Source organism: Hyaena hyaena, unplaced genomic scaffold, assembly GCF_003009895.1.
Source record: "Hyaena hyaena isolate Hyena2069 unplaced genomic scaffold, ASM300989v1 scaffold_467, whole genome shotgun sequence".
NCBI lineage: Eukaryota > Metazoa > Chordata > Mammalia > Carnivora > Hyaenidae > Hyaena > Hyaena hyaena.
The window spans coordinates 1,035,432-1,052,025 of record NW_024081100.1 but is presented as its reverse complement, the minus strand read 5'-3'; the positions used below and the strand labels follow the sequence as shown (position 1 = coordinate 1,052,025).

The window sequence follows — 16,594 nt, the reverse complement described above, 5'->3', positions numbered from 1 at the left end:
TTTCCTCAGGATTCTGGATCACTCAGGATGCACTCTGCTGGTGTTCAGCAAGACTTGCTCCAGAACTCCTAGTGCACAGAACGTGTGCGTCACGTGCCCCCGTTCCAAGCAGTGCGCTGAGATGGCTGCAAATACGTCCACTCGTCCTCAGCACGACGTGTGACAGCTGTGTCGGACCCCAGTGACATGCCAGGTACTGCTACAGCCTACACTCCAGGGACCCAGAGCACGGCGGGTAATCCATCAGGCCACCCACACATGCAGGGCATGCCACGTGCAAGGTTCCACATTGTGACAGGCTGTGAGGAGGCTCACAGGAGCCCCGGGCTACAGTAAGCTTTTCTCCTCAAGGTGAGGGAGACGTTTTTTGTGCACTCAAGGCTTTGGGAGGGCACCCACGTCTTCCTCCTTGTTCTGTGAGTTCTTCGATCCTTAGTAATTTTGACTGGTGATTCAGGCTAAGATATGCCCTCTCCAGGACTTGGCATAAAATGAAAAAAAAAAAGCCCATGAGCTGGGTCGCAGACAGATGACACGTATTGATTTTATGTGGATTTCCTTTGTCAGTGCACGATTGTGGCCACTGACCCCAAGGATGGCTCCTGGGTGTGGACACGACACAGACAAGGCCCTACTTTGTGCAAGGCAGGACAGAGCAGGCCCGAGACTCCATGCAGTAGGCAGTTTGCCCGAGGGGCAGGCTCCTACTCGGACAGTCCATCTGAGTAACTGCACGAGAACAGTGCAGAAAAGGACATGCAGCTGAACCAATGAAAAGCTGGGTTTTCCTGATCTCCAGAAGAGCTAAAGCTTGGGGGTTTTGGTGGTTTTTGTTTAAGGAAGTAGGGACTTTTGGGGCACCTGGGTGGCTCAGTCAGTTAAGCATCCAGCTCTTGGTTTGGGCTCAGATCATATCTCGCAGTTCATGGGTTCGAGCCCTGAGTCAGGCTCTGTGCTGAGGCTGGAGCCTGCTTCGGATTCTGTGTCTCCCCCTCAAGCTGCCCCTCCCCCACTCATGCTCTGTCTCTCTCAAAAATAAACGTTAAAGGAAAAAAAATTTTTTATAAAGAAGTAGGGACTTTTATGTATGGAATCATCCAAGAACAGTATATTTACAATTTCTGTGGCCTTGATTGTGTTAATGAAGCTATTATTCAAATAGAAAATGAAACCCATTCCACTGCGGAGGCACACTTGGCTGAGTGTTTGGGGACAACAGCAGCAGCATCTATGCAAACAGTAGGAGTACAGTCAAGACCAGAGCACAGCTGCTCGGCCAGACAGCTGAAGCCGAGCCAGCCTGGCCCTTCAGCATGCACATCACCCTGGACCAGGACCCATTGTTGGGCAGGGGAGCGATGCCTGCCACGTTGCACATGACATTGTAGACATCCACGGATCTGATTGGAGCGGCTCTGAAGTTGGATTTGAAATCTGAAAGGGAAAGGCAAGCAAACAAGTTGTCACAGCCACTACCTCTCCCTGGGCAGAAAGGGGCCGAGTCACAATACAGAGGAATTACACTCAGGCTCTGGGCAGCTTTGGGACGGGAAATCAGCTCTCCCCGTGGGGTGTGGCCAAGTCCCAGTGAACTTGGAAGGGGATCTGGAAGGGGTAGAGCTTGCAAGGAGTCACTTCCTATGGCTCATAGAGAGGAGTTTCTTTAAAAGACAAGTCAGCAGACTGTCCATGTGTGTAACTGTGGTCCCTTTCTGACAACAGAGTGAACCTGGGGAGGGAGGGGGCATCTCCGTTTTCCCTACTCATTTCTGCAGAGCCCTGGAGAGCAGGTGTGGTTGCAGGAGGTTGCCTGTCTTGCTGAGCAACCCAAACTCAATTACACGGTACACTTATATTCCAGAACATCTATCTAGCAGGCACTGGTTGGCCAAGGGGGCCCCACAGCTACTCAATAATTTTTTTTTCTTTCCTACCACACTGAGGTTTTAGGCTCAGTGGAAGGTGAAACTGTACAGGCTCCTCTGTGCTAACTCAGAAGCAACAGCAGCGCTTTCTTAAAAAGCTCGGAAGATCCACTCAACATTCCTTGGGAGCCTTTCCCCGGCAGGTCAGATAACTTAGCTGCGTGGAAAGCAAGCACCCTGGTATTGATTGGGGCTAGGGGCTCAAGCGAAGGCTCCGAGAGCTCTAACGGAGAAGAGCATTGACGTTCCACCCAGAGGCGCACCGAACTCCGGCAGGGACACAAAAATAAGAAGGGTAGGGCTGGCCCTTTGCAGCTGAGAGGGCACCGTCTCCTCCACAGGAGCCACACAAGGTGCTCAATGCGAAGCACTTCTCTGTTCAAAGAGTGTGGAAGAGTTTAGTAACATACATAGCCATTTCCCTCTCGGACCCCAAACCAGAGCACCATTGAAGCTGAATTCAAGGAGGATATTTTAATCCATCAGTAAAGGCTTCTCTGCATGAACTTTTAATCCATGCAAGACTCGGGAAAGAAATGGGTAGTGCGGGGGCTGTGAAGCCAAGTTTTCTACCTTAGAAAATAGTCCTTTATAATTGCTTTGCTAAAATGACTGCCCATACTTTCTTTAAAAAATGAACAAACACCAATGGCGACAGAGTCCAGAAGTGCCGACACCAAATCCTTCTGTCATGTTAACCCTGAAATTACAGATACAGAAAGTTCTTTTCTGGAAACTCTGCCACAGATATGTTAGATCTGGGGCAACTTCCCAGGTGGATGGCTTTTGCTCACTCTGGATAACTAATGCTGACTTCAGTATAAGAGGTTAAGAGGCTCTACAATCAATCCACAGCCACTTACTAGCGGGATAACCTCAGGAAATGGACGTGGAAATGGTACGTACGTAAACCATAGTTTCAGGTACGCTCTACATGCTCACTAAATGGTACTCATTGCTATTAATAAACACAGAATAGACACCCAGCAAGGGCAAGCCATGGATTGAAAAGATGCACCCTATACGTTACTTGGATAGTTCACTTTACTTTTGGATAGTTCACTTTACTTTTGAGGCAGGAAGGGTAAGGGATGAGGTAGCATCACCTCATGGTAAAAACTCGTTAAAACCCTCCCTGGAGGTCAGGATCAGACTGCCCCAGATTTCCCGCCCTTCCCAGTAGCCAGGCAATTACAGGTAGGTGAGGACCGTGGCTAGCCTTCGCCAGAGGAGAATCGGCTGAAGTATGAGAAGGCGGTGGAAAGGCCGGCCCAGCGATGTGGAAACAAGCCCCCTTCCCAGGGGCCTGATGTGATGCCACACTGCCCCACCACGTGGTACCCGTGTCCTTTTCACATGTGTGGATGGCAGACAACAGTCAACCCAACATATCCTTCTCTAGCCTTTCCTTTCCAAACATCCGTATCTTTGTAACACATGGCAGGAAAAATTGAGATCAAACCCTACCGACAAAAACATATTAGAAAAGATTACCTTTTTACATCAGAAGCACAAAATTAAAACCTAAGCACGTAAACAGGAAGGAGCATTGGGTTTTCTTTTCTATTCCATCTGGTTCATGGCTTCCTAATCTGCAGTGCTGGGACTCTGGGCCCAATGAAGAGATGATCTAGGCTAGCATGAGAGCTTCTAGAAAATTCCTAAACAGCAAAACAATACCAGATCCAGCTCCGGAGGGCCTGGCCAAGCTCTGCTAACTCCAGGTGGCATTCTGAACCTAGACTGGGAATCCAAGGGATTCCCAAGAACTTAAGTTTTGTGGATATTGAAAGTGTTTGTTTCTCCTGAAGAGAGGAGGTTCTACAGGCCCAGGCCATGCCTGGCCACACCGGGCTGCTCTCCGGCTGAGGCTTGCTAGCTTGCAGGCAGCTCACCAAATCACACTCCTGCCGTCTTATCTTGAAATGTGGACTTCTCCAGGGCAAGATTAGGTTGTTCGAATTAGAAACTGGGATTAACCAGAGAGACTATCTTCCACAATTCTTTCCTTTTCTTTTGGCCGGACCAGACTTAATGACTTCTAAAGCTGAATCTGGGCGGCTGCAATGATGCCCAGCTTCCTCCCTAAGCGAGAAGTGCATATAATTAATCAGGAGGGACGTACCTCTATCTCAGAGTGCAGCTAGATAGCTATTAAAGGCCTCACTCTTAAATTTTCTTCTGCGTATAAACAGTGTGTAAAGCTGTTCAATCTTTTATGAGAACTGGAGCCAGAAACGTGATGGTTTGCGGGAGGCTCTCAAGGTTGTATCTGCCTGGAAACATTTTTGCGATTGGCCCAGTCCATTTTCATCAGGGGTCATCTATCTGTCTATAAAAGACTTAGGCTTTTAGTTTTAAGGAGCATATGATGGAGGCCTTGTTGATGGACAAACTCTCCCCCACTGAATTTAGCTTGAAGCTAATGCAGCTTTGAGTACTTTCTTTTAAAATTTTGGTTTGAGGCTAGATTTGCTTCTGCTTTAATATATGCCTGAGACCCTTGCTTATAAACACTCCTTCAACTGACAACTGTGTTTGCTTTCATGATGTTATTTCTGTCTTTTAGGGAAGGAGGAGGAGGAGACACCTTTGATTGAAAGCCCTGATGTTTAACGTTCTCCCATATAAAGCCCACGGCCCTGGAACGTCTCCAACCTAATCCAGCAGTTGACCTCAACCAAGTCCTTAAGGCTTCATCCCTCATTCATTATGTTTTGAGCTTTTTAGAGAATTAATGTTGAATTTAGTATAGGAGAGTCTATCTGACCCAAGGCTTGGCTGACCGGAACAGCCGGTAACTACCACTGGTTGATGGCAACCTGCTTGGACATCCTCTGAACTCTCTCAGGCCAATGTCAGGAGCCCAGGCGGCACTCTGTGAACGTGCATCCTGTGGCAGATGCAGACAGTGACATCTCATCATTCTCGGCAGCTCTTTTGTGGTAAGTAGAGCGACCCAAGGCAGATGAGATGAGATGGGTCGACATACATCTTTGTCTTGCTGCATCAAGAAGAGCAGACCTTCTGGGCATGACCTCTAACCTATAATTTGAAAGGGAAGGGTGGACTTTCATGGGCTGAAACATTCTGGTCTAGTTCTAGAAACAGCATTTGGAATATGGATACCAGGATAGGTTTATTATATTTACTAAGGAGAGTGGACAGTAGTAAGAAAGACCAGCTGATAAGCCAGTGAAGTGACGGTTGATGGCTGTAGAATGCTTCCCGCCACCCATCCACCCTCCGTTGTTTTGTTTTGTTTTGTTTTGTTTTTTAAAGAAAGAAGGGGATGTTTGGGTCATAGTGTGATCTCCAGAGTCTGTGATAAACTTTTCTCAAATGTGAATTCACAGTCCTCTGTCCGTTAAAGCAAATGACCAAATAGACCCTTTCCATCTCCCTTCTCTTCCAGCCCTAGGGATTTATCTGGTCAAGGTAGATGTGAACGTGCATCCTGTGGCTGATTCTGTCCATCATTCTGGCTCATTCCTAGTCATTCTGGCTCATTCCTCAAAGGCAGTCTCCAGGTCATTTCCTAGCCTGGCCTTGAGCACATCCCAGCTTCTGGCTGGGCCCTAAACCGAATGACCCCCGCAGGGGTGGGTGCTCTAGATAGGGAGGGGCCCTGGGAGACTCAGACCCCTGAAGTGATCGCGTCAACTCTGAGACTCACAGCTGTCAGCAGCCTGGTGTCTGATAAGCCTTCCTGGACATCAGATAGCTGTGAAATAACGTTTTGATGAATTAAGTAGAAAATGAATCACAAACATGTGGAATACATTTTCTTCACTGCAGTCAAGACTTAAAATTTACAAGGAAAAGTATTTGGCCACATTTGCCAAACCTAAGAGGCATTTGAAAGCAAGCCAACAAAAGATGTTTCATGGAGACCAGCTGGGTTTGCTCAGCCCTGCTCATAAAGAGGGTCCATAAAGAAACCGCTTCAGCCTTTACTAGTGCTGTTAGCCCCTACTGGGGACACTTCCTGGGAACGGAGGACTGAAACAATTTGGTCAGGTCTTGCCTACCGGGTCCAAAGGCCAGGAAGATGCCCCTCATGTCCATGAGCTCATTGTCATAGCCATGCCACCCGTGCTGCCAGCCTTCTCTCTTGCCAGTGCTGTTCATCCAAAATGGAAGCGTCTCTCGATTCTGGAACCAAGCAAGGCAGTTAGTTACATTACACTGTGTCCCAACCACTGCAGTGTGTGAGCATCTGGCCCAGCCTGCCACCCAGCGTGGGGATTTCCTCCTCCCCGTTCTCCACCGGGGTCATCCGGCCTTGGCTGGCTCGCCTCCTACTCCAGGTAGCTCGGACCTCTGGAGGCACCCCGTTAAATTGCCAGGGAGCTCTCGTTATAAAAGTATTTTCTTACATGGAGCTGAACTGTATACCTTGTAAGCAGTTTTAGAGCCACTAAATATATCATGTTAGAGACGGAAGGGACGTTAAACTGTATCTATGGTATCGTAAAAGGTAGATTTGGCTGTGGTCCCAGGTTGCTGGCCCAGAGCTCCTAAAACCTTGGGCATGTCTAGAGTGATAGGAGTGTGTTTTGTTATTCAGAGTAAGCAAGCCCCTCTCTCCCATACCCGAATGGGATGACTCACTGTGAGGGGAGGGGAGGGGAGGGGCTGGGTGGCTTCAGGTCACTGTAGGACCCCAGCCACGTGATGGGGGCTTAAAACTTCAGCCTGTGCCGTGAGCCAGTATAAAACCCTGAGTGCCGTGGTGCAGGGAGCTTCTGGATAATTGAACAAGTTAATGTGCCAGGAGGATGGTGACCCCAAAGAGAGCATAGATGCTCTGTGCCCCTCACCCCCCAGACTTGGCTCTATGCATCTCTTCCAATTGGCTGTTCTTGGGTTGTATCCACCGTAATGAAACTAATCACAAACAGAGCACATTTCTGAGCTCCGTGATTCATTCCAGTCAATTATCAAACCTGAAAAGGGTTGTGAGAACCCACCACTCTGTAGCCAAGTCACATGTAAGTGCAGGTGGCCTGGGGACCCAGGACTTGTGACTGGCGTGTGAGGTGGGGGCGGCCCAGTGGGACTGAGCCCCCTGGTGCAGGGGATGCTCCAACTCCAGGTGGTCGGTGTCAGGACTGAGCTGAATTGCAGGACACCCAACTGCTGTCAGAGAATTGCTGGGAAATACAGAGTCTAATCTAATCACCTCATTTTTCTAGCAAAGCTGACAAAACCCAGAGGCCTTTCCACAGCCCCCACCCCCCAACCATCCCCATCTTCTTGTTTTCCTAGCTCCACCCTTGGGAGCAACTGGGATAAATTTGTCCCCTCCCCTCAGACATTTGAAGATGGCACTCCTCTTCCTCTTAGCCAGGCCTACTGCGTCTTTGTTTCCTTCAACCGTCTTCATTTGGGATTCCAGAACCATCACTTCTCTGCCACCCTTCTTCCCTTCAGAGCTCAAGTTTTCTTAGACCACGGATGCTTTCTTGTGAGACAGACGGCTTAAAGAAGGTTCTGTGGATCCTGAGAGGCTGTGGCCAGCTGGACAGAACCCTGCCCTTCACTGCAGACTAACCATTCTTTCCTGATATTCCAGGCAGGCTTTGATATCACAGACATTTCAAATGCAGGAACTAGACCGACTGGTCATAAAAGATGCATGGATGCAACAGTACCAGCAACCTATAGGTTGGTGCATAAGACTTGTAAGAGTACCATCTTGGGGCGCCCGGGTGGCTCAGTGGGTTGAGTGTTTGACTTCGGCTCAGGCCATGATCTCACAGTTTGTGGGTTCAAGCCCCACATCGGGCTCTGTGCTGACTGCTCAGAGCCTGGAGCCTGCTTTGGATTCTGTGTCTCCCTCTCTCTCTCTCTCTCTCTACCCCTCCCCAGCTCCTCTCACTCTCAAAAATAAATACATTAAAAACTTAAAGACATACATGTAATACTACCATCTATTTAGTCAGTCAGTAGGCTATGCTGACATTCACGTCATCGTCACCCCATCCCAGTGTGGATGATGTCTTTTTCCCTACTATAGGGCTGAAGAACTAAGGCACGGAGAGGGTAAGGGACACTGTTAAAGTCACACAGCTATTGAGAGGCAGGGCTGGGATCAGAACCCAGGTCATCTGTCTCCCGGTCCTTGCACACCTGCCATCACCCCACAGCCAGAGGCCATGGCGGGGCCCCTGCTGGCACTGACAGGGAGGTGTCCCCTGTCCCTTGTCTCTTCACCGGGTAGGGGCCAGTTATAAAGTATAGAAAAAAGGTTTTAAAATGGGATTCCAGTTTGCCAGCATTCTGGCTCCATGATCCTAGGCAAGCTACCCCTCTCAGCTTCAGTTTCCCTGCAGGATGTGAGAATACCTGCCTCACAGGGTTTTGGGAGGAGAACATGACCACGCTACGTGCCTGACACAACAGATGCTCAGTAAGTGGCCGCGGGATGGTCGCCAGATGCCGCTGGCGGCGGGGCGAGGCGCGCTGGTCCTCTGTGGCCGGGCAGCGATGGTTGTGAGCCCCAAGGTCCCCTCTGCCTATTTAGCGGTCATATCACATTGCACACCCATCCAGTCTCACCCCATAAATCGCTCCCTGGCATTACCGCTTTCCAAATCACACTCCATCACTGACTCTCCGTTTCCTGAATTTCCATCACCCCCATCCCTCCTTCTCCAGCTGTATGTAGCTTGTATTTTTCCATGGGAATGTTTTCATCAACTTACTGCATTTCTAACTTGTGCGGGTTTTGTCCTTGAGCTGTCTACGGCCATGAGCGTGGCACAGCCCAGTGCGGCCCTGTCCCGGTCAGACTACCAGGCAGGGGCTCCCGCGGCACCGGGGAGAACATTTTGTTACTAGCGACTTCACAGCCGATGACCCCCACGGGACATGCGCGCCCCATGACCAGGGGACCGATGAAAGGGAGATGAAGACCGACTGCCTGATTTAAGAATTCCAGTCCACAGTCCACAAACATAAACAGAGCCGTGGAAGCCTTGGCCTGAAGGTCACTGGGGCTCTGTCTGATCACAGGTGAGTGCGTTCTTTTTCATTAAAAGTGACAAAGTTGTCCAGTGAAACAACTCTTCTTACTGATTTTAAAGAGTAAGAACGAACTGGCGGCTTATGTGAGAAGCTAACCATCTCCCCTAAGTGACCAAATGGATTGCGTTATGTGCACAGCCTTGGTCTCAAACTGGCGTGTGGATGGTTTTCTCCCTTTCCTTTCCCGACGGCTTTCCCCGTCTCTGTTCTGTACTCCACTTTTGTCACCTAGATGCATACGCGGGAGGTCCCACTGACGAATGCGTGTCACAGGCCTCTCTGCCTCCGGAGTGGAAACCCCCAGGCCGCAGGTCCTCAAGCACCTGGTTGAGGACGGCTGACCTCCCCGACTCCACCGGGCCAGGGACTGCTGCACAGACCACCCAGTGACGTCCTGGGAGGTGCCCAGACCCTCAGATCTGGTCAGAGCTGAGCGAGGGGGAGAAGAGCGGGGAGGCGGGGGGGGGGCGCGTCCGTGTGGAAGGAGGGTGGCACTCCTAAGTTTGGGTCTCTAAGGGAGCTGGGTGGGGGGGCAGCTGAGTCCCAGGGCTGCAGCGTGTGGCGGGAGGGCCCAAATAAGGCACCTGCCAGGAAGCGGTAGTTCCCCCTCATAAACAGGTGAGGGAGGGAATCCACTCTGTGAAGGCCAGAAGGGTACTGCTGGCGGGGGGAGCCACAGGCCAGGGGTGGGCACGTCCCTGTCCCCACGCACGTGGGAGAGGGCAGTGACTTAGGAGGCTGTCATTTCATTGTGCAAATTCAGCAGTTCCGTGTTGAATCGGTGTCAGGCGCCCTGCTAGGCTTTTGGGGGAGAATCCTCTCTTCACCTACAGGAGCTGATCTTCAGCAGGAGAGGAGGGGGCTGCGGCTTCTGTGTACTGATTCCCGCGCGACCGGGACAGGCGGCGAGGCAGGATCCGCCCCGGGGGCGCCCAGGCGGGGCGGGGGGTGTGGGTGCGTGTTGGGGGGGAGCCTCTGTGATGGCCACGCGGGTGGCTCTGGCCGAGTGTGGGCCCCGGGGTGCCCGAGGGAGCTCTGGGAGCCGAGCGGGGCCAGCCTCGGATGGAGGAGTGGGAGAGGGAAGCGGCCGAGGGAGACAGAACGTTGGCAGGAGTGAGGCGGGGAGAGTCACAGGTTGTGCCAGTCACAGGGTGAGCGGCCGTGCAGTCTGCCCAGGACCAGGGCTGCCAGGGATGCAAGACTTCCATTTTCATTTTTTTTTTAAGTTTATGTACTTAGAGAGAGAGAGCGCATAAGCAGGGAAGGGGCAGAGAAAGAGGGAGAGAGAATCCCAAGTAGGCTCTGCACTGTCAGTACAGAGCCAGACAGGGGGCTGCATCCCACAAACTGTGAGCTCATGACCTGAGCTGAAACCAAGCGTCCGATGCTCAACTGACTGAGCCCCCCAGGCACCCCAAGACTTTCACTTTTAAACTGGGCCAGTCCTAGGCAAACCGCTACATGCCAGTCATCCTACAGTGAACACGGTCTTGGAAACTGAAATAAAATCCTCACCACGTGTGATTTGTGCAGCACGTTACAGAGCTTCACAGGACCCCCTCCTCGAGGACCCCTCCTCGATACACTGGTAGGGAGCAGGGAGGGGACCCTCTCTGATGAGCCGCTAAACTAGTTAATTTCTAACAGGAAGGAACCAGGAAGAGCCCCACACGGGGAAACGCTGCGAGAAACAGTTAGTACGTTTGCAGACTTGCGTTCCTTTACTGGGGCGCCTGCGCTCCACTGCCGGCTCATCATGAAAACGCCTGTCATCAGCTTGCGTGAATCCGGGAAGCCAGGAGAGTGTTTATGAGATAAGGGTGATAGTCTCTAGACTAGATCTTTGTCTCCATCATCCTTAGAATTAAAAAAGAACAAACAAAAAGTAATGTGCACTGTTTATTCCCAAATCAGCAAACCAGCTAATGAAACTTGTTCAGCACATGCCCCAAGCCATCTCTGAATCTGTCATTTCACGGCGAGTTCGGTCCTTCGTGGCGCTAAGCTGGGAGGTGCAGGCAGCACAGTGGGAAACGGGGGTGGGGGTGGGAGCGAGGAGAAGGTAGGAGGTGGCATGGAAGAGCAAGGTGCGCCTTGGATGATCCGTATCACTCACTACTTCTGTTTGCACGCGGCCAGGGTACTTGCTTGGGCAAAATCTCAAGGCATTTTGTGTTTTGTTGTTGCATTTTTGGAACACGTTAGCGCGTATACCTCTCGCCTCTTCCTTCTGACTTCCCCTTGGCGCAGATCAGAAAATGGTTGCTAAACCACAGAGAGAAATACTCCTGAGGAGGCAGGGCTGCCAGCTTGCTGGGACAAGAGCCAGGTCCCCGCTCTCACCGTGCATCCCGAAATGACTTGGTGTGGGGAGGCTGAGGGCGCAGATTTCTCCGCAGGCCAGGGGAGCATGGAGGGTCTCTTCTGGTTCCTCCTGTCCTACATGACTTCCTGTCCAGCCTTCCCCCACTGGAGGCCACCGGGGACACTCCTACCTTCAAACTTGGGAGCACCCACTGTCGACCCTGCTGGCTTCCAAGCCTGGCTCTGCAGACACTGCCCCGCGCTTCTGCAGGTCCCTACGTTGGGGGGTTTTGCATTCAGTAGGCCAGGGTGAGGCAGGCAATAGCTCTGTTGAGTAATCTTCCCCCAGGTGGTTGGGACGCATCGTCAGCCATGGAAACCCTTGGACACCATTCTCCGGGCACCTGTCTGGTGCTGTTGAGTCACCTGTTCTTTTCTAAGGACACTTCTTGTTTATACTGGATTCCCATGCTGAGGTCTGGGTCTGGGTCTCAGGCCCTCTGTTATACACAGTGATAAGAGGAACCTCCCATGTGCTGGAAAAGACAAGAAACTTCTGACATCATCTCAGGCTGAAAGAGGCACCCAGTGACGTCCAGTCAGGGGCGGCTTCAGTTAAAACTGCTGTGGCAGTGACAGCAGGCTGGCTGGCTCCGGCGGGCTCGCTGCTAGGGTGAAGTCCGAGCAATGGCTTCTACTCCGGACCATTTCTTGGGTTTTCCCCATGGCTATCAAGAGGCTTCCTGTGGGCATGACTCCTTGGAGCCCCGTGGGTGTGGGGGTTCAGGAACACGTCACTGCAGAGAGATGTCTCTCGACAGTTTCTCTCCCTGCATCTTAGGAGGCTGCCTCTTCCCAGAACAGAATGTAATGGCTCAGGCCGCAGGCCCTGCTCTGAGCCTGGAAAGGCCTGTTGCCACACACAGCCTAATGCTTCGAACAGAAAATGTCAGAGGGCAAAACCAGCAGGGATCGAGAGAGGTGGAATTCCCTGGACGACTGTGAAGGGGAGGGGAGCGCGGAGTGGAAAGGGCTCCTTTCTTCTTCTTCCCCCAGGATTGTGTTTGCGGAAGTGTGCCAAGGGCAAGGAGGGTGTGCGTGTGCCCCCCAATGACCCTAATCACTGCCAGAAAGTAAGCAGCTCCCAGCACTCGACAGCCGACTTCCTGAAGCTCAATTAGTGGGGCCTGGACCACACTACTCTTAGCTGCCACTAAAGCTCAGAAGCCACATTTTCCAGATTGTCTTGATTTCCCCACATATTTGGGTCCACGCCTAACTGCCATTCAACCACAGGCCTTAGAATTGAGCCTGGCATCTCATATCCTTTGCCAGTTTTCAAAATAAATCTTTCCTCTGGAGACAAATCTTGGCCTCCCTTAGACGCTCGGGCCTGGACTATTTCTCTCCACCCAGATAGGAGACCAAAAGAGCAACACTGAAGTGGCATGTTTTACAAACCCTCACCAGGCTGCGGCCCCACCTCTCTGAGCACCGTGGTGGACACCATCCAGGATGGGCCACAGGACTTAGCACCAACGCGGGGGCGGTGCGGCGGGGTGGGTGAGAGCGGTTGTGTCCCATGCTGGGGGCCACCTGAAGCTAGGAGAACAGCCATCACTGGTTTGAACGAACACGCTTCCCTGTTGAAAACTCTGCACCAGCAACTAATAATGAGACAAAAGGAAAGGCTTTCCTGACTCAGCCTTCCTCCCTGCTTACTTGGTCACTGACGGACAAACCTACGAAGTGAACAGCTTGTTGATAAGTAACCCAGAATCAGTGGTCTTCATATTTAGTAATTCATTATCAATTCACGTTCCACAAACATGTACTGAGCCTCTGCTATGTACTGGGTTCCCCAGAGGAAAAGGAAGGTAGGGACGCCACAGGCCTGCCTGCGAGGAGCTTACATTCCAGAAAGAGTCCAAAGGCAGATGAACAAATGTGGCAGGCAGGGGAGAGAGTCTGGCTTTTATAAAAATTCCTGGGTGGAGAAGTTTTAGGGGAGACCTGGGTGTTTGACGGGAGAGCCGGTGTCTGAGCTGGGCCAGTGGACAGGGGGGAGTCAAAGCAGAGAGGGCACCCCAGGGGCTCTGCCCAGTGCTACCAGGACCCGCTGAGTACAGGCTAATCTTTTAGGTACAGGCATCCCCCGCTTTCTGTAAGTTCGAGTTACGTCACTTGACTTTTACAAAAAGAGCCCCATTAGCACCCGCTTTTGCTGACTGAAAGAAATCCGAGGAGGATTTGTTTTTGAAAAACAAAAAGACGAAAAGCAAAATCAGTGTTCGGCATTGGTTTTGCAGTGAGCCTTTACAGAGGCAGCGCACACCCAAGCAGCCCCTTGCCTGGAAACCACCAAAGCTTTGACCTGTGTGCGCATCTGGGCTCTATCTTGATTTGTTTTGTGCATCTGTTAGCAAGAAGTGACCTAAGGTATCAGAAAAGCCTAAAAGAGGTCATTTATTGGAGGCCTGGGAACACTCATAAATTTTTCCACATAAATTAACGGTAATTGCTTCTTCGCTTTGTGCCATTTCCACTTACAGAAGCTTTCACAGGAACGCTCCGCTTCTGGATGGCCGAGCAGAGCTGCAGGTGGACGGAGGAATGGAGGCGGAAGGTAGAAGGATGCACTGGTGTTCGGCGGAAACTACCCTCAGTACTTCCCCACTCTGCCTCTTCCTGCACTGTTCCTGACATTCCCATATGCCGAGGACATGTAGCGTCACTGGACCCGCCTCCTGAAGGTGCCTGAACCCCCCAGTGGGTCCCCCCCCCCCCCCCCCCCCCCCCCGTCTGACCAGCTCCGTTGCATGCGGGCGCCCCCTGGAGGAGGGATGGGGTAGAGCACGGGTGAGTGAAACCTGGGGCCTGGGCAGTAGGGTGGCTCTTGAAGGGTTATGGCCTTTGACCTCCGGCAAGCACAAGCCAAGAGGTTTCCAGGGGACAGTGACCAGGTCTTTTAGGAAGACAGAGGGGGTGGGGACATCAGTTAGGAAGCCCTTGAGGAAAGGAGGCTGGCAGGTGTGAGAGGCCAGGGCTTGGCCTGGGTGGGTGGCCTGGATTTTTCTCCTCTTCACGTTTCTTCGGTCCTCTGGGAAGAGACCACGTGGGGCTGCGGGAGGAGAGCTGGGAAGGACTGGCTGTAGTCAGGCATCCAGCCCAGAGAAGGGAGGAGGCGGGGGCAGAAGCGAGCTGCAGGGGGCCGCTGGCCGGGGGGCTTGCTTTTTCTGTGGCAGCAACCACAGCCACACTGGGTAATTGTGCGATTCCAGGTGACAAATTAAATCTGTTTCCCCGTCTTTATCTTTTTCAGTGACAGCTCTCTAAGTGACCATTAAAAAAAATGAGCTCAATTAAGTCTTCCCGTTAGAGCAGCTGCCGTGGAGTCTGCAGAACTCCCATCAGTGGCACAAAGTTGGTGTTTATACGGGACTGGCAGTGTCACCAAGGAAGCCAGATCTTGTGCTGCTGAGTGGTGGCGAGACAGAAAGCGTGGGGACACGGGGTTCTGTTTTACTGGCCCCAACCAGCATCAATTTGTCCTGCCTCCGCTGCTTTTCTAATCATGTCTAACGTCTGCTGTCCACACCCGGACTCAGACTGCGTGCAGGGCAGAGGCCACGTGCAGGCCAGCCCGGACACACCATCACGTGGGCTCCGGGCCGCGGTGGGGGGCACAGAGCAAAGCCCAGCGTTCATTTACCGTGTGGGGAGAGATTCCGCAAAGAGCGGTGTGGGAGAGCAACAGCCCAGCACGGAGCGTGAGCAAAGACAGAGAGTGGAGTTTTTCAATTCTCCGTAGTCAAGTAAGTATAATGAACAGAAAGATGTGAAAGAAAAAAGTCCAAGAAAACAAGGAAAGAGATGGACCTTAGTTTTTAGGACTTTTCAGAAAACCGAGAGATAAAAAACCCAATGTTTTATCAAGGTAGAATGAGAAATTATAATATTTACCTGTGAGTCTTAAAAACATCCAGAAATTCAAGGCAGGAAGTAAAATGATGAAGGTATTCATTCAGTCTAGGAAACTGAGGTACAAAACAGTCACAGAGGGGCACCTGGGTGGCTCAGTCAGTTGAGCGTCTGACTTCGGCTCAGGTCATGATTTCGCAGTTCGTGGGTTCATGCCCTGCCTTGGACTCCGTGCTGACAGCTCAGAGCCTGGAGCCTCCTCCACATTCTGTGTCTCCCTCTTTCTCTGCCCCTCCCCCACTCCGTCCCTCTCTCAAAACTGAATTAAAAAATTTAAAAAAAGGAGTCACTGAAAGACATCTAATTTCTTTCAGGACTCGGGGACAATCATGATTTGCCAGAGAAACACGTCATGTTTTTATGTTACTTACAGATGTAGTAAGTTACATCGATGTAACTGGGTGTACCTCCATCTGTGAGGTGGCCGCTAGGAAGCTCGGATTCACCTTAGTGTCCCACGTTCTGTTGTGGTGAGTTACTTTCAGGACTAACAATATCCTCTACACAGAAACATTGGGAGGAAGAGAAATAGTAACCAGGAGGTACTTCGTTCAAGATAACTGTTGTTGTTGATCAAAATTTTAAGAAGAAATTTTTCTTCATGGGTTTATTCAGGTCCTTGAGCCTGTGGAGGAGTCGTCATTGTAAAGTTTCTAGTGAACCAAGCGTGGTCAATGTCAGATTCGTTTTAATCACACCCATCATTACTAACGAAAGCTGGGTGAGTTAACATTGATGGCCCCTATATTTAGTGGGTCAACACTCATCTTTCCAGAATCTTATTTTTTCATATCCTATTTATCTCCCTTCTGATTTCTTTCTTTAAAGAAGAAAAAAAACTCTCTGGTTCAAAATATGTTTTAAGAATCACCTCAAATTTCCTTTTTGAAATAACTCTAAATTTTTAAAAAGCTTTTCAAGCAATTGTCCATTATTAGACATTCTTCCTTTAGGCTCTTGTGGCTCCTTCCGCTGCTTCTTACAGCATACAGTGGGACACTGGGCAGCCCGCTTAACTGACTTAGTTCCGATTTGCACAAACAGATATCTGCATATGTGTGTGACCATGTGATACGTACAAAATATATTATGACGTAACACAGTACGTAACATGGCACATGATGACCACGCGGCTCTCCCTCAGAGGACACGTTTGGCCGGCTTCCTGCAGAGGAGCAGGTACCTGAGGGGAGGGGTCCTGGGAGGTCGGGGAGGCGGCCACGAGGCCCCATCAGATTTGTCACTGGGCTTTGTGAGCGGGCCACCGCCAGCCGGTCACCAAGTTTGCCCTCATTCTCCTCTTGCCTCCTCTCCCTTGTGATTGAAGTTTCAGGGACTTGTGTGCCTCACCC

The 16,594-nt window shown here is 51.2% G+C and overlaps 1 protein-coding gene across 2 annotated transcripts in view; it reads right to left on the bottom strand.

Annotated features, from left to right (window-relative positions):
* Window positions 1–1,065: 1,065 nt before the first annotated feature.
* The window catches only part of ENPP6 (ectonucleotide pyrophosphatase/phosphodiesterase 6), a 154,674-nt gene continuing 139,145 nt past the window's right edge, over window positions 1,066–16,594 (bottom strand). For both annotated transcript variants that reach the window (XM_039253848.1, XM_039253849.1), the window contains exons 7-8: window positions 5,957–6,080; window positions 1,066–1,434 (exon numbers count right to left, since the gene is read on the bottom strand). In XM_039253848.1, the coding sequence (XP_039109779.1) occupies window positions 1,229–1,434; window positions 5,957–6,080 (330 nt within the window). In that variant the 3' untranslated portion in view covers window positions 1,066–1,228. The remainder of the gene's footprint in view (window positions 1,435–5,956; window positions 6,081–16,594) is intronic.